Source organism: Ceratotherium simum, chromosome 24 (assembly GCF_057802395.1).
Source record: "Ceratotherium simum simum isolate JZ-2026a chromosome 24, ASM5780239v1, whole genome shotgun sequence".
NCBI classification, from domain to species: Eukaryota; Metazoa; Chordata; class Mammalia; order Perissodactyla; family Rhinocerotidae; genus Ceratotherium; species Ceratotherium simum.
Window position 1 is genome coordinate 3100771 of NC_141923.1, and position 23689 is coordinate 3124459.

General features: G+C 54.1%; 2 protein-coding genes across 27 annotated transcripts in view; one reads left to right on the forward strand and one right to left on the reverse strand.

Moving 5' to 3' along the window:
* The first annotated feature begins 266 nt into the window (after positions 1-266).
* XRCC3 (X-ray repair cross complementing 3) lies at positions 267-16351 on the forward strand. 5 transcript variants are annotated; one of them, XM_087447870.1, is made up of 9 exons: positions 267-285; positions 1613-1760; positions 3751-3967; positions 6024-6161; positions 6685-6897; positions 11863-12017; positions 14439-14651; positions 14819-14865; positions 14958-16351. In XM_087447870.1, the coding sequence occupies exons 3-9, from the start codon at positions 3913-3915 to the stop codon at positions 15184-15186; spliced, it is 1050 nt and encodes a 349-aa protein (XP_087303996.1). In that variant the 5' UTR covers positions 267-285; positions 1613-1760; positions 3751-3912; the 3' UTR covers positions 15187-16351. The 5 variants fall into 5 exon arrangements, with proteins under 5 accessions (XP_087303996.1, XP_004434356.1, XP_087303999.1 ...); XM_004434299.3 differs by having other exon boundaries at positions 275-338; XM_087447869.1 differs by lacking the exon at positions 267-285 and adding an exon at positions 468-883.
* Positions 12887-23689, reverse strand: part of KLC1 (kinesin light chain 1) — a 66228-nt gene continuing 55425 nt past the window's right edge. For 6 of the 22 annotated variants that reach the window (XR_015556039.1, XR_015556037.1, XM_087447867.1 and 3 more), the window contains 2 exons: positions 13686-13758; positions 12887-13303 (listed from right to left, as the gene is read on the reverse strand). Coding sequence is in view for 15 of the 22 variants with exons in the window: in XM_014790573.2 (XP_014646059.1) it covers positions 13301-13303; positions 13686-13758 (76 nt within the window). In the remaining 7 variants the exon portion in view is untranslated. Of the gene's footprint in view, positions 13304-13685; positions 13759-16797; positions 20108-20897; positions 21353-23689 lie in introns of those variants that run through there. The other 16 variants (XM_087447858.1, XM_004434290.3, XM_004434289.3 and 13 more) reach the window with 6 other exon arrangements.

A 23689-nucleotide genomic window follows, 5' to 3' on the forward strand; every position in this document is an offset into this window, starting at 1 on the left:
CGGGCCAACCGGCGCCCGGGCTCCGCCCCATCGCTGCCCTCTCCAATCCGCGCAAGGGCACTTCCCCTGCCACCCTGCTGTCGGTCACCAATCGGCGGTGAGGGCCGGCCCTGGCGCGCTCCGCCCCCTCGAGGCGACTGAGACTTTGGATTGGTCAGTTAGTCTGCGACGTGGGCTATGCTTTCTCTCTGATTGGCGTATCCGGCTCAGGGCGCCCGGCGCTCATTGGAAGAGGAGGTTGTGGGGGGCGGGACGGCGCGAAGAGGCGTGTGGAGAGCGCGCGAGGTGAAAGCGGCCGGGTGGGGGCCGCGAGCGGGGGGTTCAGGGAGGATTCTGGGGTACGGAAGTGGAGTGGGGATGGTAAAGGGAGGCTGGGGGTGGGGGGGGGCGGGGGCGGCGGAGGTGGAGTAGGGGGTGTATGGGGTGGGGGGATGAAGGTACAGCGTACAGGCTCGGTGGAGGCCGGGCGCGGACGGGGCCAAGCTGGGCGCGTGCCCAGACCTCCTCCGGGCGCCCGGTGGGGACGGCGGGATCATCGATGCGGGCAGGCGGGCGGGCCAGCAGAAGGGACAGCCGGAGCAGAGGTCCTAGCGGGGTCCTGGCAGTGGGAAGGAGCCTGGGCCAGTGCAGCGCGGGCTCGTGAGCCGGGGTGGGATGGCTCATTTGGGGGCTATCACGCCGCAGGGTTTGGAGGAGGCTGCCCAGCTCCTGGGCCAGTTTGGGTTATGGCAGCCGTCCAGGGACTGTGGGGTGGGAGGAGAACCGGGACCGTGTGAAGTTGCGATGTTTTAGGGGCGAGGACAGGGCCGGGTCAAGGGTGATGAGTGGACAACCACGGAGATGAAGCGCACTGTGGGAAGAGCAGATGTGCATGGATAGCAAAGTGAGTGTGCAGGGCGCCCAGGTCCACCCGGAAGGCCAAGGCTGGGGTCCGCTGGACATCCAGGTCTGGGGGAGTCATTGGGAAATAGGGCGTGCTCAAAGCCGTGGGGCATGATGGCTCAGGGACTGAAAAGAGAGGGAGTCCTCAGAGGAAGAAGAGGGTCCTGAGAGTGGAGAGGGCCCCCGGGGTCCAGGCTGGGCAGTTCTGGAGGAACCACAGTGGTGTCCCCGGGCGTGGAAGAACCGGCTTGGCCACCCAAGGTCACTGATAATGAAAGCTCCCTCTGGGCAGCTCTAGGATGAAGGAGAGCTCATGGCCCCCTTCTGGGAGGGGGAGCAGAGAAAGAAGGTTAATCTTGAGAGTGGGCTGGACACCCCCAGGCAGGTAAGCCTCTGGATAATTGAGTTTTGCAGTGTGGACACTGAGCAGTTCCCGCTGGATTTGTTAACAGGCAGGCCATGTAAGCTCATGGTCAGGCTCATATAGGTCAGGAGCTTAGAATATGCAGTGTGGACCTGAATCCCAGGCCACCCACTTGCTGGCTGTGTGACCTTAGCTTGTCACTTAGCCACTCTTGCTTCTGTTTCCTTGTCAGTGAACAGAGATCATGACATTGCTGTGGTAAGGTTTGAGCGAGTTCATACATGTCAAGTGCTTAGAACAGTCCTGGGGACGGACTGTGTTTGATAAATGCCAACGCTCAATGGTCGTTACGTTTGCTGATTTTAGGGCAGCATCAGTGGAGCTGCACGTACCTTGCCTGAACTTAGCTCTGAACTTGGCACAAGAAAGAAAGATAGTTTCATTTGTGAGGGATTTGGCCAGCGTCTCCTCCAGCGCAGTCAGTGCTGTTCCCATGAACCCCCTGACAAACCAGGTGAGGCCACTGATTCTCCTTTGACAACTTATTCTTTTCCTGGAGTTGATATTTCTTTTTCACTTGCTGTCTGTCCTCAGGAATCTAACCTCTTTTCATGCACCACCAGCTCTAGCTCTGCCAGCATCTTCCGTACAGCCTCAGGGCACGTTCTGAGCTGGTGCAAATCCCCATTGGCCCTCCTTTTGTGCAGCTGGTCCCGGCACCCCAGGTTCGGGCCACCTCCCACCTTCTGACTGTCACCCAGCCCTCCAGCTTCCCTTCTGCTCCGATTTGCAGTCCTGGGGGTCACCGGGGGTCTCTGTGTGTCTCCTCTCCAGCCTCAGCAGTGTTTACTGTCAGCCCTGCCCTGAGCAGCCAGCCTGGGAGCCCCCCGTTCCAGGCAGAACACGGGACCAGCCTGCTGGCTGGGAAGACCCACTGGCCAGGGCCTGTGAGTCTGGGCAGGAAACCAGCCCGTGGAGCCCCAGCTTCCTCCTGCCCAGCAGCTGCCTCCCAGGGTGTGGTGATCAAATGGCCCAGTCGTGCCCCGGTATCAGGCTGCTGCGGCCACCCCTGGAACTTGTACTGTCGGTTCTGGACAGCCTGAGCCTCGCCAGTGTCAGGCCTTGGTCTCCCTGACCAGCCTGTGCGAATGTAGGAGTGCAAGTGACCTGGTTCTTGAAGCTTCAAAAACAACCCAGTATTGTCCAAGTCACTACAGTATTCTAAGCATTGCAAGGCCAAGTCCACAATTGCGTAACCTTCCCCTCAGCTGAGGCACTGGGACTTGGCGAGGCACAGGGAGGGAGCACTGGGCAGCTGCTGGCCTGGGCGTTCCCGTACACCCTGCTGCATTCCCGACCTAGCTGTTTTGGGCGGCCTCAAGGGGAATGCAGAATGGCTTGCTGGAGAGCCCCGGGGTGACCCTGGGCTGAGTCTGTGGCAGCCAGCCACGGTGGGAGGTGGGAAAAGCCAGGTTTCTCCCCTCAGCAGGGTCAGGCTCCTGTCGTCCACTGCCTTTAGTGCTCGGGCCATGGTAGGGCTGCCAGCTCCCCTTCCTGGGAGGGGCCACCACAACATTACTGGCTGAGTGAGGGGTGGGGGCTGCAGGGCAAGGCTCGCCGCCTCCCACAGCCAGGCCGGACACAGTCTCTATTGTTCTCCACTGAAACAGCTTGTGGTCCTGGAGGTTCCAACTCCCTGAGCATCCTGCAAGACCCAAACTCACTCTTTCCACTCTCCAGATTCCCCGTGGAGAGATATTTAAGGGAAATTAAACTAGAGAATGCAGGGGCCGGCCCCGTGGCTTAGCGGTTAAGTGCCGCACCACTTCTCTGTCCATGCTGAGGCCGCGTCCCACATACAGCAACTAGAAGGCTGTGCAACTATGACATACAGCTATCTACTGGGGCTTTGGGGGAAAAAAATAAATAAACAAAAATTTAAACTGGAGAATGCAAAGGAATTCGAGTGAGCCCAACACGCATGGCTCTCTGACTGGACCCGTTGTCCTTGCCGGGAGAGGTGGGTTGAAGCAGAACACGCACCTGGACGCTGGGCCCCGGGCTGGGACTCAGGGCTGTTCTGACACTTTCTCAGGGGCCGAGATGGGATGGCCGTGTGTTGTGTTGACCTTCAGAATGTGGGAGGGTGGGGGGGTGGATTCCTTGCAATGCATCCATGTGTGGATTGAGTCCAAGGTTTCTGGGCCGGCCCCGTGGCTTAGTGGTTAAGTGCGCGTGCTCTGCTGCTGGCATCCTGGGTTCGGATCCCGGGCGCGCACCGACGCACCGCTTCTCCGGCCATGCTGAGGCTGCGTCCCACGTACAGCAACTAGAAGGATGTGCAGCTGTGACATACAACTATCTACTGGGGCTTTGGGGGAAAAAATAAATAAGTAAAAAAAAAAAAAAAAGGTTTCTAAGTTTCCAGATAATTTCTAGATGTAAATTGCTCCAACAGAAGTGTTGCCCTAGGCTTACTTACCTCGATGGTCTTCCTGGTACAGTGAAGACACTCCTCCCACCTCTGAGCTGTCACAGAGGGGCTGCACACCCGGCTGCTGGTACTCTGCTACCCTCGGCTCCCAGGCTGTTCGAGTTGACAGCAAGTGTGTCAGGATTTGTGTCCCTGGGAAGTGAGTCGTCTTTGTGGTCAACCCATTGAAGACATGGATTTGGATCAGTTGGACCTGAATCCGAGAATTATTGCTGCAATTAAGAAAGGTACGTTTATTGACATTTATGTAACGTGTGAATGTGCATACATGTGCTTTATGTAAAGCAGTTAACAGAAGGTCGCTGGTCCCGGGCGCAGCCCCCAGCCAGTTGAGCCTGATCAGTGCCCTGATGCTGGAGTGCGCTGCTTGTTTTCAGTTGTGTGTGTTCTTAACTGAAAGGACTTTTTTTTTAAGTTAATTTTATTTTCATCAAAGTAATACGTGCGTATTATCTAAAAAGTAAAATGGCACTGCTGGGCACTTAGGAGTCTTTAGGCGATTTTTTTGTTTTTACATGTGGGTTCCTAAATAATGTGCCTGTGTTGCTGTGTTTGATCTGTCCGTGTTATCGACTGTTCACAGACTTCCCGTTACGGGGAGAGGGCTGGCTTGCGTTCGCCCCCATGCCCCTACTTCCTCCGTCCCCTCCCCCCACAGTTGCAACACAGTTTGGGTCATGTCAACCGTCAGGGTTGTGACAGGGGACATAATGGCCGTCGCTGACCCAGGGGGTTATGACTGTTTCCTGTCTTGTACCATCTTTGGTTTTTCCCCCAAAGTTAGTATTGCCTCCTTTTTTCACATGCTACGTTTTCTGTGTACTTCTTGCTGATTTTCCCATGTCTTCTAGTCGGTCTGTCAAGCACCATTCGCTCTTTCCTAAACACAAAAGGGGTGGACGGCTCACCCATTCTGTTTCCTGGTGCATCCATCCCCAGCGCCCCCTGCACGGGCTGCTCCCCGGGCCAGCTGCGTGGCTGGGAACCCCGTCTCGTCTTCCCTGCCTCCCGGCCTATCCATTAGGGATGCTTCAACGTTAGGACGCTCGTTGATCACATAACGTGGACCCCGAGTGCACGGGGCCGGTGCCACAGCCTGGTGACATCCGCTCGTCCACCCTCGGCTGTTGGTTTTTCAAAGAGCACGTCAGTGGTTTTGTTGTGTTTTTCCTTTCCTTTTTTTTTTTTTTTGTGAGGAAGATCAGCCCTGAGCTAACATCCATGCTAATCCTCCTCTTTTTGCTGAGGAAGACCGGCTCTGAGCTAACATCTATTGCCAATCCTCCTCCTTTTTTTTTTCCCCCCTTTTTTTTTCCCCCCAAAGCCCCAGTAGATAGTTGTATGTCATAGCTGCACATCCTTCTAGTTGCTGTATGTGGGACGTGGCCTCAGCGTGGCCGGACAAGCAGTGCGTCGGTGCGGCCCAGGATCCGAACCCGGGCCGCCAGCAGCGGAGCACACGCACTGAACCGCTAAGCCACAGGGCTGGCCCTGTTTTTCCTTTCATCCAGTCTGAGCGCCTTTGTGTTGTAACGGGAACATTTGGTGCGTATGTGTCTAAGTGATAAATTCCTGGTAAATTTGGGTGTAACTCGCCCCTCTTGTGCTGAGCTGTGTGTCCTCTTTCTTTGTTGTGTTGTTGTTTTCTCTTTTTTGCCTCTTTCTGGATTGGTTGGATATATTTTTAGCATATTTTTTCTTTCTACTAGTTTGAAAATAGTGCACTTATCCAAGCCCAAAATTAATTTATTCACTCTCCTCCCCAAATACCGGACCCTTCTACGTATTAACCCTGTAGTCCTACCCACCCAGCTGTTCCCGCTGGCGTTCTAACTCGCACGTGTTCTTTTCTCTGTTCGCCCCACTGGCTGTCCCGCTACCCCGTCACCTCGCCCTCACGGCTGTCTGCTACAGGGGACGTTTGGTTGGGTGATGGCTCAGCTTTCCTTCTGCACCCCCCGTGCACGGTTCCCCGACCCCGGGCTCACCCTCTAGCCTTGCATCTCGTGCAGGCCTTCCTTGAGAGAGGTTTCTGGGGCGTGGAGTGGGTGGTGGCCATTGCTCTCGGCACCTGAGAGATGCCCCTCTGCACGTCTGGCTTCCGCTGCTGCTGCAGCCGAGAGGTGGGGTTCCCACAGCTTCGGGGAGCGATGGATCTGGCCCCTGCCCACTAGGTCCCCAGAACTGGAAGACAACTCTCCTAAAAACACCTGTTGTCCATGCTCTGTTGCCTTGTATTACTATAGTCTGACCTTGCCATGTAATTTATTTGTATTATTCCAGCCAAACTGAAATCAGTAAAGGAGGTTTTGCATTTTTCTGGACCAGACTTGCAGAGACTGACAGGCCTTTCTGGCCCTGACGTGCAGCACTTGCTGAGAACGGCCTCCTCGCACCTGCGGGGAAGCAGCGTCTTGACAGGTGGGCAAGGAGAGTGTCTCCTCTGCCCGGGTGCCCTGGGGTTTAGCCGGAGCCCTCCTCTGGGTCGCGGCTCCCCAGCTCCAGGCTGTGGGGCCGTGTGCACAGACTCCACTGAGGAATAACTGTGTAGCCGTGGTCACAGCGTCGGGAGCGGGACACACTGGGTGGGCAGGGCGAGGACTGCAGGGCCGTGGGGCCCTCGATGCATTCGTCAGTTCTTGGGCCACAGAAGAAGGGACGAGGCCTAGGGGCACAGGAAGCAGGGGTGAGTTGGTATCCAGGGGAGCCCAGAGCCCATGGTGCCCACAGAGCACTGCAGCTTGGAGGGGCCCCATGGCCAGAGGGGCCTGGGCATTGGAGAGACCTGCCCAGGGCTTCCTGGCCATGGCCGCCGCCTCCTTGCCCTCCGGCACCCTGCCCACCCATGTGACCGCAGTCCCCTGTCCTCCTGCCACTCAGCGCCAGCAGGCTGAGCAGCAGGGGCATGGGCAGGAGAGCCAGGCTGACAACCCCCTACCCGCAGCGCTCCACCTGTTCCGGCAGAAGGAGAGCTTCCCCGCACAGCACCAGCGCCTGAGCCTGGGCTGCCCCGTGCTGGACGGGCTCCTCCGAGGCGGCCTGCCCCTGGACGGCATCACCGAGCTGGCCGGCCGTAGCTCCGCCGGGAAGACCCAGCTGGCGCTGCAGCTCTGCCTGGCCGTGCAGCTCCCGCGGCGGCACGGGGGCCTGGAGGCCGGTGAGTGGCCGCCCGCTTTGGCGGGGGGCGGGGGTCCTGGCCGTCAGCTCTAGGGGGTCCCAACTCCGTTCTTGGGCTGCTTTCCACTGAGGTTGGGTGTGAGGGCTGTTCTCTACGATTCCCATCTGTCTTCACAGAAGACTGAAGCGGGTGGCCTGAGGGGTTGGCGGGCATGTGCAGCCTGCCCCCACGGGAGCAGCGCCCCCCTCCAGTCCCTGTCCCCGCGTAGAGCCTTAGAGGCGGTCGCCGGTTGAGCACAAAGTGCCCTGGGGGTTGTGGGCCTGGCCCGCGGATTCCCACAGGCTCATACATACATGTGCTCACACCACCAACCTGCAAACCATTTGGCCCCCAGAGCCAGGAACACGGGACAACCAATATTTCGCTTTTCTCCTTTTGGGAAGGAGTGAGGAGGGTGAGGCTCGAGGACAAGGAGGCTGGCCGGGCCGTGCACGTGGGGGCGGCAAGCCGAGTCCCCCTGCATGGTTGATGTGTTTGTGACATGAGCACAGGCTTGCCCAGCATTAGGGGGACTTTTGGAGGCTGCCTATTTGGGTCTTTCAGGTGTTAACAATTCAAGTTGTTTTTATCAAATGTGAGATAACTGGAGTGAACGTGATGTTTCCTGGTAGCTCCCTGGCTTTTATAAAAGTCCAGCAGCACTGACGTGCGATTCCTTACTGCTCTTAAACTGCATGTGAACACAGGATGGCGGCACTTCGCGGACACCACCTTTGGCTCGTCCGCCCGCTTCACTGCCCAGACGGGGCACTAGAGCCAGAGCAGGCACCTGCCCAGGCCACAGGGTGGGTTGGGACTGGAGCGGAGCGAGATCTGGACCCTGCCTTCTGAGGCCAGGCTGCCTCCTCACGCTGTTGCCAGACCTGCTGCTCTGGTGTCATCTGTCACTCAACCTCAGCAAGTCCCTCCCTGTTAGCTGGGACCCTTGGCGGGGCTCTGGTATGCGGAGCTTGGTTTGGAAACTCCCCTGTGTCCCTTTGAGCACCGTGAGCTCCCGGTGCCTGCCGGACCCACGGGCCGTATGGGTTTAGTGCTGGGGTCTCCTGACCGAGCCTGGGGCTTGCTCACACCAGAGGTGGGTGTTTTGTGTCACTTCTTGTCCCTGTGTCTCTGGGTAAAGGTGTGGCCCAGGAGGGCTTGGGGGTTGGGTGCCTGGCACCCTCTGCTGTACCATCTGAGGCTGTCCTGGTGCCTGGGTGGACGGACTTGGCCTTGAAAGTGGGAGTCCTCAGTTTCCCCACAGAAGAGCTGCCATGAGACAGGACTTGCATCTGCTCAGAAACGAGATGGGAGCCACATTGCTCACCAGCGTGTCCTCATGCCAGGCTTTGGGCAGGTCCTCTCTTCACCACGACTCACACGGAGCTGCTGCCCCATTGCCTTCTCAGGGAGCCAGGTGGGGAGGGGGCTACGCCCAAGATGGGCTGGGTGTGGAGCGTGGGGATGACGGGCGGAGCACAGGGCAGTCAAATCTGGATTCTGAATCTCTCCTGAGCCTGGTCATCTTTGCTCCATGATGACCCCAGATGTTCTGGCCCAGCGGGGACCTTGGGGATCCCTGTTCTCTCCTGGAACCGTCACACGAGCAGTTACCCGTTGGCACCTGTGTTCATGCTGGGTCCAGGCCCAGGTCCTCGTCTGTACTCAGTGTGCGCCTGGCACATAGTAGGTGCTTTCTGACTCGGTGGGAGAAAGGTCACAGCACAGCAGGGGCAGGTCCTCAGTGCTGCTTGGGCTTGGAGCCGGGCCCCTCCTCCCTTCCCATCCCACCTCTGGACCCCTGAGAATGTCCCTCGGCGATGCCTGCGTCCCTCATGCCAGGACACAGCAGGCACAGTGCGGCAGCCCCACTGTGCACTCGCTCCTCCCTCGACCCCAGCCTCATGTGGCCCTGCCACGTGGAGAACGCCACCTTGTCCACTCGCCTGGAGGGTCTCACCCCCTTCACCATCACCACAAGACCCGGGGTTGCTTCTCTTGGTGACAGTAGTGTCACCTCGCAGTGATTCCTCATGACCCCTGCAGGGGACTGGGACTCCGCTGGGGGTCTGAGGCTTGTGCTCCCAGCTGCACCTGCCTCCTCTGTGGAACATCGCACGTGGGCAAGGACTCAGAGAACTCGGAGCCAGGGGACCTGAGGCTCTGAGGGGCGGAGCTCCTGGGTGGCCAGTGAGGTTCCACAGAGATCCGTCGGATCCAGGGAGCAGAGCCAGCAGGATGGACTGCAACTGGCAGGTGTGGAGGTCGGCCTCAGGCTGACCAGTGTCCGTTTCCAGAGATGCAGCCCCCAGGAAAGGAAAGGGACGCAGACGTGACCATCACAGTGACGGAAGGAAAATAAAGAGGCGTGTCCCATGGTGACCTGGCGGGGAGGGCGGAAGGGAGGCGAGCATGTTAAATGTTGGGTCCATTATGCACATTTTCCTGAGAAAATGGCTTCTTTTCCCTAAATCAGATCTCAAAAGCCCTAATTTTGAAAAGAATGGCCAAGAGGCTCTGGAGTTACTTCAAATCCTGTACTTAAGGAAACCGCCCCTGGCCTGCTGCCATCTGCCGAGGCCACCACGGCCATGCAGCCCCTCTGGGTGGGGACAGCGGAGGAGGCCCCTGCACACCTCTCCCAACAAAACCTGCAGACAGGCAGAGGGGCTTAGAGGACGACGCAGGTGCAGACTCGATGGGTTCTGAACCTTCCGTCCAGAACGCCCTTTCTCCCAGAATGTGGAAAACATGGTCGCTCCCGGCGGCCTCGAGGATGATGTGGGCCTCCTGGCGAGGGGCTCAGCCGTGTCGGGAGTGCTCTCCAGGCAGCATTTCCCCCCGGAGTGATCTGGAATGTGCCAAGGAAGGTTAAGATGCTGCTGACGGTCAGGAGCGGACCACTGACACAGATTCAGACTTGGTGGTTCCTGTCCTGTCTTGAATCTTCTCTGAGTCTGAAATTCTGTCGAAACAAAAGTAGATCAAGATCAAGTGACACACATTCACAAGTAGGATGCTGATGTGGGTGTGGTGCTTTTGGGCTCTCTTCTGCGTCCCCTCCCCGAGGCTGTGCCGTGAACCAGGCAGGGAGAGGGTGAAGGTCAGCAGTGGGCCCTGGGGGTCCTGGCAGAGCACAGCCAGCGCTCAGCCACATCACAGGCCTTCTTTTTTTTTTTGAGATGTATTTCATTTACCTTAAAATTCACGCTTAAAATGTCCAATTCGGTGGTTTTTACCATTCACAAAGTTGTACACCCATCACCACTATCTAATTCCAGAACATTTCATCACCCAAAAAAGAAACCCCAGTCCCGTTAGCATCACTCCCCAGTCTCTCCCTCGCCAGCCCCTGGCCACCAGCTGTCTGCTTTCTATCTCCATGGATTTGCCTATTCTGCACATTTCATATAAATGGAATCATACAAATGTGGCCTTGAATGTCTCTCTTCTTTTGCTCAGCATGATGTTTTCAAGGTTCACCCATGTTGGAACATTTGTCAGTACTTCATTCCTTTTTATGGCTGAATGATATTCCATTGGGTGTACCTACCACAATTGTTTACCTATTCGTCTGTAGATGGACATTTGGGTTGTTTCCACCTTTTGGCTTTATGACTAATGCTGCTGTGAACATTGGTGCACACGGCCTTAGGTAGAGGCATGTTCTGGTTTCTCTTGGCTGGATCCTAGGAGTGGGGTTGCTGGGTTATATGGTAACTCCACGTTTACTTTTTGAGGAGCTGCCAGACTGTTTTGAGCAGCAGCTGCATCATTTTATTCCCACCAACAGGGTGTGAGGGTTCGTTTCTCCGCGTCCTTGTCAACCCTTGCTTGTGTTTTTGATTCTTGCCATCCTCATGTGACGTGGGATCTCACTGTGGTTTTGATTTGCATTTCCCTCCTGACTAATGATGGTGAGCATCTTTTCCTGTGCTTATTGGTTATTTGCATATCTTCTTTGGAGAAATGTCTATTCAGATCTTTTGCCCATTTTTACATTTGGGTTGTCTTTTCGTGGTTGAGTTGTAAGAGTTTATATAATCTGGATACTAGACTCTTTTCAGAAGTCTCTTCTCTCTGCGGTTGTCTTCATTTTCTTGATGGTGTTCTTTGAAGCACAAAAGTTCTTCATCCTGATGAAGTCCAATTTATCTATCTGTCCCTTCTTGCTTGTGCTTTTTGTGACCTATCTAGGAATCCACCGCCTAATCCAAGGTCATGGTGATTTACCCATGTTTTCTTCTCAGAGTTTTATAGTTTTGGCTCTCACATTTGATCCACTATAGTTTAACTTTTGTATATAGTGTGAGGTAAGGGTCTAATTTCTTTCTTTTGCATGTGGATGTCCAGTTGTCCCAGCACCATTTGTTGAAAAATTATTCTTTCCCCATTGAATTGTCCTGGGACATTCATTGAAAATCAGTGGCCACAATGTTAGGGTCTGTTTCAGGTGGCCCCTGGTTCTTTTTAGCTGCAGGACTCAGGGTACATTCTCTGGTGCGGGGGTCCAGGCCCCAGCCAGCATGTTGCCCCCGGGTGTTCAGGTTCCTGGTGACACGTTGCCCATTACTTTTTCACTGGCTTTTCCAGTCGCAGCAAAGACACAGTTATCCCCACGTAGCCCAGGATTGCAGGGGGAGCCTGGAAAGTGGAATCGAGGAAACATCTGCACAGTGGAGCCTTTAAGGGACATCTCCCTGCGTTTCCAGGAGGGGGCATTTCCAAAAGCCTGTTGGCCTTGGTACTTCCACTCGCGACAGCGTGGGGGACAGACCCACAGGGTGACGTACTGTTGGCAAAGTGGCTGCAGTGGGAGACCAGCGCTGGCCTGCCTCCCTCCTAGGGTCGGAGGGGAAGAACCTTTGTGGGGCAGTGTCAGAAACAAGGGGAAGCGTTTGCCTGGGGTTGTGTGGTGGCCACAGGCCCCTTTCCTGATGGGCGTGCCGGCGCTTGGCTTCCCAGGGGCTGTCTACGTGTGCACCGAAGACGTCTTCCCGAACAAGCGTCTGCAGCAGCTCATCGCGCAGCAGCCTTGCCTGCGCACAGACATCCCGGGAGAGATGGTCAGGAAGATCAGATTTGGCAACCAGATCTTCATCGAGCATGCAGCCGACGTGGTGAGTGTCCCGCCTGTCTCTCCAGCCCTGCTCTGTGGGGCAGGCGGCCGTGAGGCGCATTCCGGTGTGGTGTGCCCCGTCCGGATGCGCAGCATGAGTTGTCACCTCAAATTCAGGTTGACCTGGGTGTCCCCACCCATGAGGGAAGAGTCGGGACGCGAGGCCCCCCAGGCGGCGGCGAGGGCGCCTGACCCGCCACCTCCTGCCCCCAGACGAGCCCCTCGGTCCCCTCGAACAGGCTGCAACTGGGGTGAGCGCCGCCTGCTTACCTGGTCACCCTAAAGGGACCACTGCCCAGAGAAGGATGGGACCTGCTGTCCAGGCTGGCTGTCCTGGTGAGAGGACGCTGTGTTGGGTTTTACTTCTGCCTCTGATGGAGAGGAAAGCCCCCTCGTCGGAGCACAAGGGCCCCCCACCTGGCCAAGTCCTAGTGGGCACCCAGCCCCCTCAGATCGCTGACCGCCAGCTGGCTGCGCCACTGAGGAACGCCACATCTGGAAGCATCACCAAGTCGTGGGCTCCCTCCTTGTGAACAGATAACCCTCAAGGAGTGGGCAGGAGGGCTGCTGGGGCCAGGCAGGTGGGCGGGGAAGCGGGCCGTGACCTGGTCAGCTTTTCAGCTTAGATCATTATTTGACGGAAGGATGAATGATGAACGGAAAGGATTCAAAAGGAAGGACAGGAAGTCAGCATAAACCAGTATACCAAAAATAGCTGGTGAAGCCTTCGCATGGGGCGGGGGCCTCTCCATGCAACCTGGCTTCCCAGGAGAGGCCTCTCGACATCAGCTGCGGCTGGGCAGAGCCCCCAGCTCCTGGGTGGGCCTCTCCCCCTTTTAAGAATTGTTATAACGAACTTCAAGTAAAGGATAAGGCTTATAAACTTTTAATTTTTAAAAAATTTACAATAAAATACATTATCACGTGGAGAAGTAACATGATGAGAAACGGCACAAGAGGCCCAGGCAGCCAGAGGCCTTTCCATGCAGGTTCAGGACACAGCCTCGGGGGCTCCCCGGAACGGCGGTCCAGGAGGGAGGCTGCGCCCGCCCTGGCCTCCTCTAGGACGAGGCTTTGTGATCAGCGCGCGTCCTGATGAGCAGCGTGGTTATTAGTATGACAGCGTGCTCCACAGTGTGGGGACACAGAGAAGACAAGGTTAGTGCTGCAGGCTCCCAGCTCCAGGGCCCTCCAGCCTCAGCGATCGTCCCCTGGCTGTCACAGGGCCGGCTCAGGCCACACACAAGCAGCGTCGTCCTGGGTCTTCCAGGGCCAGATCCAGCTTCACTGCAAGAGAAGGCAGTGCGTCAAGGCCAGATGACCCAGACCCGGTGGTGGTGGCATTTCTAAGTTTTGTTCTGGAACAGCTCTGGGGGCAAGAGGCCTCCACCCTCTTGCCCGGTGTCCTAGAGACTGGGGGGCGTGGGGGCTGCTGCTGGTGCGAGCCTCCCCGGAGCCCAGAGCCCTGGTGTTGGGGAGGCTGGTGGGGTGGACCTGGGCCTGCTGCTTCTGCACAAGCAGGGCCTTGGGGCCCTAGTCCCCACTTCCACCTCCCAAGGGACGGGGTCTCCAAGCTAGATGCTGTGGAGTCCCGGCCCTGCAGCAAGGGGGCACAGCCACCACCTGCCCAGCCCCAGGTGCCCCAGTGCTGAAAGGGTGCAGGACTCACGTTAATGTTAGCGTCCTCTAGGCCACTACTGCTGCTGTCATTTTCCACAAAAAGAGGCTCTACTGGAGACACCCTGGAGATTTAAGCACAGAACTGAATTTCATTCCAGGCAGGGCTAGGAACCAGACACTGGACAGCTCTTAAGAGTTCTGGATGGGGCAGCCTGTGTTTGGGCCTGAGAGTCAAGGCCGGCAGGGCAAAGTGGCCACAAGGGGCAGGCCTGAGGACACCCTGACCCACCCTGAGGATCCTGGCCATCTCCGCCTCCCGGCCAGGCCAGAGCTGCTAAGAACACAAGGCTAAGGCCTTGGAGGATGGGCAGGGCTGGCCCCGGGGGCACCTGCACCTGCAGCCCCCAACCTGCACTCCCCACCCAAGCCCAGGGGTCTCCACATTCAAGGCAATGCTGGGTGCAGGACAGAGTTAGACCCCCAACCGCTGTCTCCTTCCTCCTCCTTCTGGGTGGAGCTGGCAGGGCTCAGAGCTGCCCCCAGAGCCACCTGATGAGGATAGTCTAGTGACTGTGGTGGTGACAGGCTGGCCTTGGCCATGTGGCTGGGTCCAGGTGGTCAGCACCCAGCGCAGGGTCACTGAAGGAGGGGCTCACTGTGACAGCCCTGAGGGGGTCGGGGGTTAGGCCCACCAGGGACTTGGTAAGTAAGATGGGCAGGACGTGGGGGGCTCCCTCGGCGCAGGGAAGAGGGGAGATGTGGGTGGTGGGGACAGTGACAGCCGCCTCCCCTTGGCTTCCAGGACACCCTGCTGGACTGTGTGAGTAAGAAGGTGCCCGTGCTGCTGTCTCGGGGGATGGTGCGCCTAGTGGTCATCGACTCCGTGGCGGCCCCATTCCGCTGTGAGTTTGATGGCCCGGCCTCGGCCCCCAGGGCCAGGTGTTTGCAGGCACTCGGGGCCACGCTGCGCCAGCTGAGCTACACCTTCCAGAGCCCAGTGCTGTGTGTCAACCAGGTGGGCCGGCCCTCCCTGCCCCTGCCCTACCCCGCCCACCCCCAGAGGTGGGTGCGCTCAGAGAGCTCGTCTTTTGGGGAAGAACCTCAGGGAGGGCAAAGCCAGTCCAGTGGGGTCAGGTGGCAGTGGGGTCCTCGCTGCAACTGACGCTGATCTGGACCTTCCAGGTGACGGAGGCTGTAGAGGAGCGCGGCAAGGTGCCTGGGCCACCAGGGTGAGCAGGGGCCCCGAGTAGGAGGGCGGTGTGGGCGGCGTGTCCTGCCACCGTGGTTTTGTAAGTAACGCTGGGCCTGTTTTCTGTCTCAGACACTGGGATGAGCGGACTTCTCCGGCCCTCGGAATAACCTGGTCTAACCAGCTCTTAATGAGGCTGATGGTCGATCGGCACCGCCCCGAGGAGGCTGTCCTCACCCCACCTGGCCACCCCGCCCGCACTCTGAGGGTGGTCTTCGCCCCTCACCTGCCCCCCTCGTCCTGTTCCTACACAGTCAATGCCGAGGGCGTGCGAGGGACGCCTGGGACCGAGGCCTGCTGACACGGCAAGTGCCCGACACCGGCCAGGTCCCGGCAGAGCCTTCCATACTCCGCGGATGCAGGGGATTGATGTCTTTGAGTCAGCACACCCGTCACTGGATTAGTCTCCTCCAGGGCGTCAGGAAGACAGTGAGCAGTTGACCCCCCACCCGAGACCTGGGGGCTGCTCCCTCCTCTCCCTGGGTTTTGGGACACACCCAGCTCTTAGGCCATAAGGACCTGTCCTCCACTGCTGCACTGGCCCTTGCAGGGACTGGCAGCTCTCCGGGTGTCTCTACAGTGAGCTCCTGGAACCCTCGGCCTCACAAGGAACAGCCTTCTCCATCCTCTGTCCACATCAGCTCCCACCCGGGATAGGGGCCAACAGTCTTCTCTGGCTCCTGCCCAGTGGGATCTCCACTCTACCCTCCTGCAGCCTCCTGCCCTCCTCCCCACAGGCTGCACCCCCTTCCCCCACTGCTCCCGCCACACTGGGCCATAGTCAGATGAGCCACCTGCTGGCCCTCACCCTCCCCTTGTTGGGCTGTTGGTCCCAGCCCCCAACACACTCACCAATCCCAAAACTGCAGTTTGGAACGGGGTGGAAAAAACTGACACCAAGCTGACTTTAGGCTACGGACTTTAGGAGAGGAGTTTGGGGGTGGGGTGGTGCTTCTTTTACTTTTGTGTTGCCTCTGCCACCAGCCACAGCTAGACAAAGGAGCAAGACACAGCTGTGGGCACTGGCTTGGCCCATCTGCTAGGAAAATCAGGTCTGGGCAAACAAGAATTTTATTTTTTAAAAAAAGCACATCCTGGTGTGTCCTTGGTGCCTGGCAGGGCGTCCACTCTGGCGGGGACATGGTGGGACAGCCTGGCAGGGCCATCTGCACAGACCCAGCTCCCACACTGTGTCTGGGGGCCTTACTTCCAGCTAGAAAGCGGGACCTCCCGTCAGCACAGGATCCTGCTACATCTCGCTACCAACTCCAGAATCTGACCATCTGGTGGTGGAGGCACGAGGCCCAGCAGTCACCAAGGGACGTGACTGCCCAGCCCAGAGGACAGGGCCTCCACAGAGGCAGAGCTGTGTCTGTCTTCATCCTCATCGTCCCCTCTCCCCAGTGCCTCACCATGCTGCCTGGCAGAGTCAGCCTTGGACAAATAAATGTGCTAAGTGACTGCAATTGTAGCCCCTGGACCCTTTCACTAGCGACTTGCTCTTTGTCAGACACTGTCCTAAAGTAATTCATCCACATTGACGTATGTCCTCGTCACAGCCCTTGGAGAGGGGTACTGTTACCACCCTCACTCAGGGAAACTGAGGCACAGAACAGTTGAGTGACTTGGCCACCCTCCCACAACTCCATGAGCCAGACACTATAACCCCAGGGCTGGTGCCAGGACGGCAGGGACTCACCCAGGCCAGCACTGGGGCTGGGGTCATAAATCCCTGTAGTTGAGCAGACTCTTTCTATTGGTATGTTTTTCTAGAGCAGAATGATCCATTTATAACTCGCACCACATTTTCAAAGTAGTCTGTGACCCTCACAGTTCAGAATGGCTGGTGTAAAATAGGAAAAAGTTCTTTCAGGGTTGGAGTTTTACAAAAGAGCCTTTCTGCAAAAGTACAGGGACTTTACAACAGGAAATAAAACACTTTATTTTTGCAATTAAATATAAAAATTCTACATCATTTCCTAGGCAAGTCACACCAACAATGAGAAAAGAAAACAACAGCTCCAGGACAGAACATACATTTAACGACGACCCACGCTCTGGCAGGTGCAGCCCAGCACAGGAGCCCCAGCACCAGTGCTCAACCCCTGGGCCGCCACACGCATCTGCCTGCCGGGCTGACGGCTGCACATTGCCCCGCAGGTGCCCCCTCACAGGCCAAAGGACACATCTGCAGTAGGGCTTTCTCTCTGTGTCTCAGGAACACCCACAATTCCCATGAGTGTGCAGGGCAGGAGCGGTGATCCCTGCAGAGCGCCCCACCCCTGCTGTCCTGGGGCCTCTGGGTGCACATTCCTCTCCATGATGTGCTCTCCAGGCTAGTCAGACAGTCCTCACAGACCCACGATCCCCCAGGCTGAGTTCCACACCACTGCATAAACCACTTTAATCCCCCCCCCTAGTGTTGGGGAACTAATTAACAACAAAGGACATGTCTACGTGCCTGCCCAAAGATGGCTCCCCGAGTACACGGGCGACGATGTCTGCCCTGCTAAGCCTCACTTAGCTGACCTGAGCGCACCTTTGGCCGGGGCTATTGAGTGCCGTCTTAGTGTTCAAAAATCTGGTGATCATACAGTACAGTGCTCAAAACTAAGTGCAAATGAACATACCAGAAGTTAGCCTCATATACGTAACATACCTTCCAAGAACATTCTATAAAGTTGACAGTGAAAGATCTGCTCTATAAATTGTAAACTATATATCCTTAGCAATAGTTATATTTTACTATAAACACTGAATTTCTAATTACATGATATTCCTAGCAGCTTTCTGACCAAATATATGACAGGACTTTTTTTAATTCCAGAAAATAACCGAATCCCTCCAACTTATGAACACAAAGACCCAGTGCTGCAGACCCTGGCTTTCCCATGCCCTCTGCCCTCAGACAGACCCTCCCATTCACACACGGGCCAAGGTGGGTCCCGCAGACACCTCTCAGGTCTCATCCACTTCCTGTCTGTCCTCTGGCCAGGGCACTAACTTGATAGAAACTGTAGAAATGGGTGCTGGCTCCCTTAGGTCCCCTCACCAGGAAAGGAAAACCCTTCGGAGGATGGACGGCCAGACACATTGCTGCTCTCTCTCCAAGGAGGTTAAAATTCAGACTACCAGACTTGACGTAGGTTACAACCTGGCTCATTTCTATCCTGATAGAAGTTCAAAAATGAGGAATTGCAGATTCCCATGTAGCATCCCCTCTGCAACATGAAGGTTTTTTACGACCTGGCTTCACGGAGGCCCTGTGGCTTCTCTTACTCTGAACACTGTTTCCACACAACCTTGCAAAGGCGACCACGGCCCTCAGAGGGGGCTGGGGCTGGCAGGGTCGAGATGCAACAAAAACTTCTGCAAAGATGGTCCGTTTCCACCAATTGGGCACTTTAAATTCTATTCTTAGCTCCATGTTTATTCTTTCTGAATGCCCCTGTTTTTCCAGAGAGAACTGTCACTAAGGAAAACTGAGTGGGTTTCCAATGTACTGGCTTGTGGCTGGGGAGAAGAAAACTTCACCTGGAGTGGAAGGAGACAGGACGGCACCCTGGTCCCTCCCACCTGGTGATAACGTGGCACACAGACACAGCACACTGCATCCAGGCAACAACACATGTCGCCCCATGGCACCTAAAGTGTGAACTTCAAAGAGCCACAGTGTCCACGCGAGGACAGCTTTGCTTTCTTCTTTCTTTTTTGGTGGTTTCTCACAACGCATCACATTTTTTTACACACCTCTAGACAGCATTTAGAAAATAAGTTCCTGATCCATCAGACACTGCAAAACCTAAATGGAGTCAGGAGCCGAGGAAAGCAGCATGGCCAAAGCAGACGAGCTGTAGGAGGCCTGTGTCAGCCCCGCCGGCACCTTCAACACAGCACACGCGCATGCACTACAAGCGCTTGTCTCTGGGTGGAAACAAGCCCATTTCCACAAACACAAGCAAGCTATGCCATGAGGTAACATATTATCAAGTGACAGGAAACTTCTCAAGTGTACAGTCTAGCCTCGCTGTAACAAAACCCCAGGATGCTGCTGCCTCCAGCCCTCAGCCCTAAGGCCACACTTGGCCTGAAGGACACGTGCAGTCTGAGGGAGCCCCTCCCAGTGACCCCCAGTGGGCAGGTACCCTGGCCCAGTGCAATTCATGAGGAAAAGGTGGCTAGGAGCAAATAAAAACAAGTGCCTTTGCTGTGACACCACCTATATCATTACATTAAAATAAATTAATATCAAAACCTGACAACAGTTCACAAGGATGCTCTCACAGTGTTTCCTATCCCCTTCAAATCTAAAGGCTGAATCTTCACATTCTAGCTCATCGGCATGGACCTGCCCCTCTGTCATCTGGAACTACCGACACCTTGTCATTTGTTTAGTATTTTCTGAACCTGCCAGTTAGTCTCACAGATTCCCTTAAGGAATAACGCCTTAGGGTTGATCTGAAAATGTTCCTATCAAAATCCACCCTGTGTTACTTAACTCTACAAAGAAAAACTTTCTAAAAATAAAACACCCATCTCTACCTGCTTAGTGTACAGGGGCCAGGAGAGAAAGGGGTGGGCGTGGGAGCCCAGAGGCATCCAGCAGGACAGGCGGTGGGGGTCCTACACCACAGGCACTGGGACTCGAGAAACAGAGACCCAGAAGGAAGGAGGCCTCCCAGCAAGTTCCTCATTTCTCCCATTTCTTATCAGACACTTTCCTCTAAATTCTAGGCATTACTGCCACAGATCATTAGATGTTTATTCTAAAAGAATGCAGTTTAAGGTTCCAGGGTCTTAATTTACAGCCTTAATACAACACTAAAATTTAAAACAGATTTTGGTGTTGTGGCAGAAAGTACAAGTGTCCATGAGCAGCGGCCAATTCCGAACATGCTGAAGCCGGCTGCCGGTGCCACGTCTGCCTCCCCAGCCGCCGCGCCCGGCCCGGTCTCACGTTCGTGCTTCGACAGCTCTCGGTCACTAGGACTGCAGACTGCTTAACAGAATTCAGGGCAAACCTGCGGGGGGTTGGATGTGACTATCTAGAAAAGGAGCGACCCCAGGGGCCTCCCGTGCAGAGTGGGTTCGGCAAAGCTTTGAGGGTCTCAGGGCTTCGTTAGTCTCGGGGATTTTATCTAGCTCTGCTCCGACCCTCAGTGGGTCAGGTCAGTGTGGCTGGCACTCAGAGGTCTCGAGTCTGCCAGACAATTATTTCGTTCCTGCATGAAAAAACAAATGGAAAGATTATACTTAACCACTACTTCAAATGACCCCAGCTTCAAGTGGTCTTAGCTCTAACAGTAATAGCCGCACGACTCTAAGACAATGCACCAGAGTCCTGATACTCCAATATGCAGGTGCCAACACCAAGGAATGGCAGGGAAAGAACTGTCAACTCCAGACCTTTTCCAACAAAAATATCTGCTTTTACTCTCATTACCAGGAGCGCCTAACGCAAGCTACCCAATATCCCACCAGCATCTGTGGTTTCTAACTAGAGGCCTGCTGAAAAGCACCCTGGGAACAATCACCTCCCAGGGTGCTGGGGGTGAGGAGAAGGTCAGCCTACCTGCCAGGTCCGTTACTGTCAGTGTACGTCAAACAGTTTATCAGTTGGACTGGGGCAACTGGGCCAGCTGCTGACTAACAGGTGTGGTGACCAGGAAGTCTGGTCACCGGCAGAGGAGCAGCAACTGCTAAGTCCCAGGTTTCTCTTTTGCACAAGGTCAAGCTGCCTGGTCTGCTCAGCACACTTGAGAAACAGGGCCAGGCGGTAAGGTCCAGGAACCTGGCTGCACCCTGACAGTCACACCAGACATTTAAAAGAAATGGAAGACAAAAAGGCCATTTTTGATGGAGAACAGGATGCCAACAGTTTTAAACGTGAAGGTAACACATTCGTGCAAGACTCTGACAGCTGACAGTGCTCAACATCCTGGTATCAAAGTGACAGTGTCAGTTACTTACATTAGTGAAGTTTTGAATAGTTTTAAAACACTGAGCAACAGGTTAACTAAACAATGAATTAGTTATAAATTTATTAGAGGCTAAAATCATACATACATGTTAATACATTAATTTAATATAAATTAACTGGCTAAGTTTTAATATTACTTTATCAGAATATTTAACTTTTAATTAGGTCAAGTAAACTATTTTTAAAGATCATTAATTAATATACTGAACATGTTCACAATGTGAACATTCCCATAATTCACATAGTCAAGTTACAGCAGAATGTGAAAATACCACGATGCCTATCTGTCTAAGGATCAGAAACACGTAAATGTTCACCAGGAGGCTGTTGAAGTGGCAGTGGCGCCAAGGACAGGGCTGCGGCCAGCCTGGCTAACCTGGTCTAGGTGGCCAAGGACGTTAAGCAGGGCAGGCTCCTTACTTGGCAATGGTCTTCGGCTGCCTTGCCACCCACGTTAAGCACATTCAGAGAACTGGCACGCTTCATGCTGCAACCGGGACAGTGGACATGCAAGGACAAAGCATCAACACATCGGTCAACCAGCACGAGGAAACAGCACAGCCGCCCGCCAGAGGCCTCTGTTACCACGGGGGTCCTAACGGAGAGGGGGCCTTCCTCTCGCTCGGAGTGGGATGGCCACCCAATTCTTAACACACATATCCCAGGTCTAACTGTATTCAGCGCCCAGTAGAAAAAAAGGGCAGTTTCTCTGTGTCTCAGCCAAACATTTGTCCTAAAGTATTACACGTAAACTCCAAGTGTCAGTATATTTTCACTTCTTAAAACCTGGCTCACACAGGAGCCGAGAGGCTCTGCTGATGCAACACTCCCATTCAGCATGTGCGTCCACAGTGCCTCATCAGGTGAGTCTCAGGCAGGGAACCTCCAAGATTCATGGAAAACCATAACCCTAAGAGACCATGTTAGAGACACTCGAAACTCACTGTTAAGATCAGATGCATAAATATATTCTGTATTTTATATGTTTTTCTATATTCAAAGTAGGGAAAAACAAATTTTTTCATTAGTAAAATAGACCTGAAGCTAGTATTTCTCTGCTTAGAATCCAAAATTTAAAACAAATTTCATGGCTTTACATTTAAAGGAATATAGTGATTTATACATATGTTTACTTTTTCTCCCATTTGACACTTTTAAAATACTTGATGAAATATCCTACAAAATACCTTATAACCTCAACTTAAATTACAGATAGTCGTAAATTTACTATATTTGCTTACCACCACCCCGGATGCCCTCAAACAGAAAGTCACCTTAGCTTTTAAAGCTAAAATAACCGATACTAAGGGTTATTTGTAAATGTTTGCAATAGGATCTGTAATTCTGAATTTGAGCTACCTATGACATAAACAGTGAATACTATCATTTACTCCATGAGCTGAGGGCATGGCTGTGAGGCTGAAACACAGGTCTGAAGGGTGAGCACAAGCAGACACACACAGAGGAACGCTCTGGGAACGAGGACTGAAGGCCCAGGTCATGGCCCACGTTTCCACCAGCACCATGAGCGTGGCACCCAACAAATGGCAGACACTAAGTTCTCATTAAATAAACTATACCAAAAGCAAACACCTTCATTTACTTATCCTTAAGTAAAACCGACTCCCAAAATGTCCCAACCAGGACAAAATAAAACATCCCAACGAATCCTACACAGGTGTTGCTGCAGTTCTGTGTAAGTTTTTCTCTACCTAGAACTATTCAAGAACAAAGGATAAAATCAAACCAAATCACAAGTAAGTCACATTCTGGCATATTTAATTATTCTATTATTTAACTGGCCAATTAACTTTTCCTAAGAAAGCTACACAACCTTTTTCCTCAAACTCCCTATTCCTTACAAGGTGAAAGTAAGAACAACTTGACTCCTGTCAACGATTCTGCCCCGACTCTTCTGAACTGCGCCCACGCCATTCAGTTACACCTGTGGCGCTCACATTAGCAGTGCAGTAACCCAGTGGAGTCATACCCAGTGGGGAGCTGTGAACACTGCTCCTGGATCTCCTAGGTCGGTGATCCTCAAGATGCAGTCCCAGACCAGCAGCACCGGCACCACCTGGGAACTTGACAGAAAGGCTAATTTGGGGACCCTCCCAGACCCACTGTATCATAAACTGAGGGGCAGGGCCTAGCAGTCTGTGTTTTACAAACCCTCCAGGAGATGCTGATGCACCCTTAAGTTTGAGAACCACTGGTCTAGTTAGTAAAAACTGTTACTCTTACCTGGAAAGATTATTCCATTTTATGTATTTTATGAGATGAAATTTCTAAAGTCATTTAGTTTTTCAAAAAGTTCAGTAAGGTATCATCTCAAATAATATATATGAAAAATGTTAGTATATGCAAGTATACAGGTCTATTTTACATCAGGTCAGGCTGGCAAAGTGTTTTTAGCACTGTGAATATTTACCATATTAGGGAATGTTCGCACACTGTTATATCACAGCAAAGAGAGACAGAAAACATGGAAGAAAGAGAATGAAAAATTCTGAACTCTGCCACGAGGGAAGGAAGGTCCATGTCATAGGACTTAGTGCCAGAACTGGACTTTGCATTTAAAGCTTTGAAACATCCAGAACCTCAAATAACCAGTGCATTTTCCCTGGGGGAACTAACAACAGCCTGTGTAGAGCACTGTGACGTACAGATCACTTCCACTCATCAGCTCCATCAAAGGAACGGAAACTAAGCAGTCGCACAACAATCTGTTCAGATTCTCATAAGGCTGTAAGAAAAATTTTTAATCTTTCAAAATTCAGAGAGACAGATAATCTATTATTTTAGTTTTGGAAATCTGTAATAA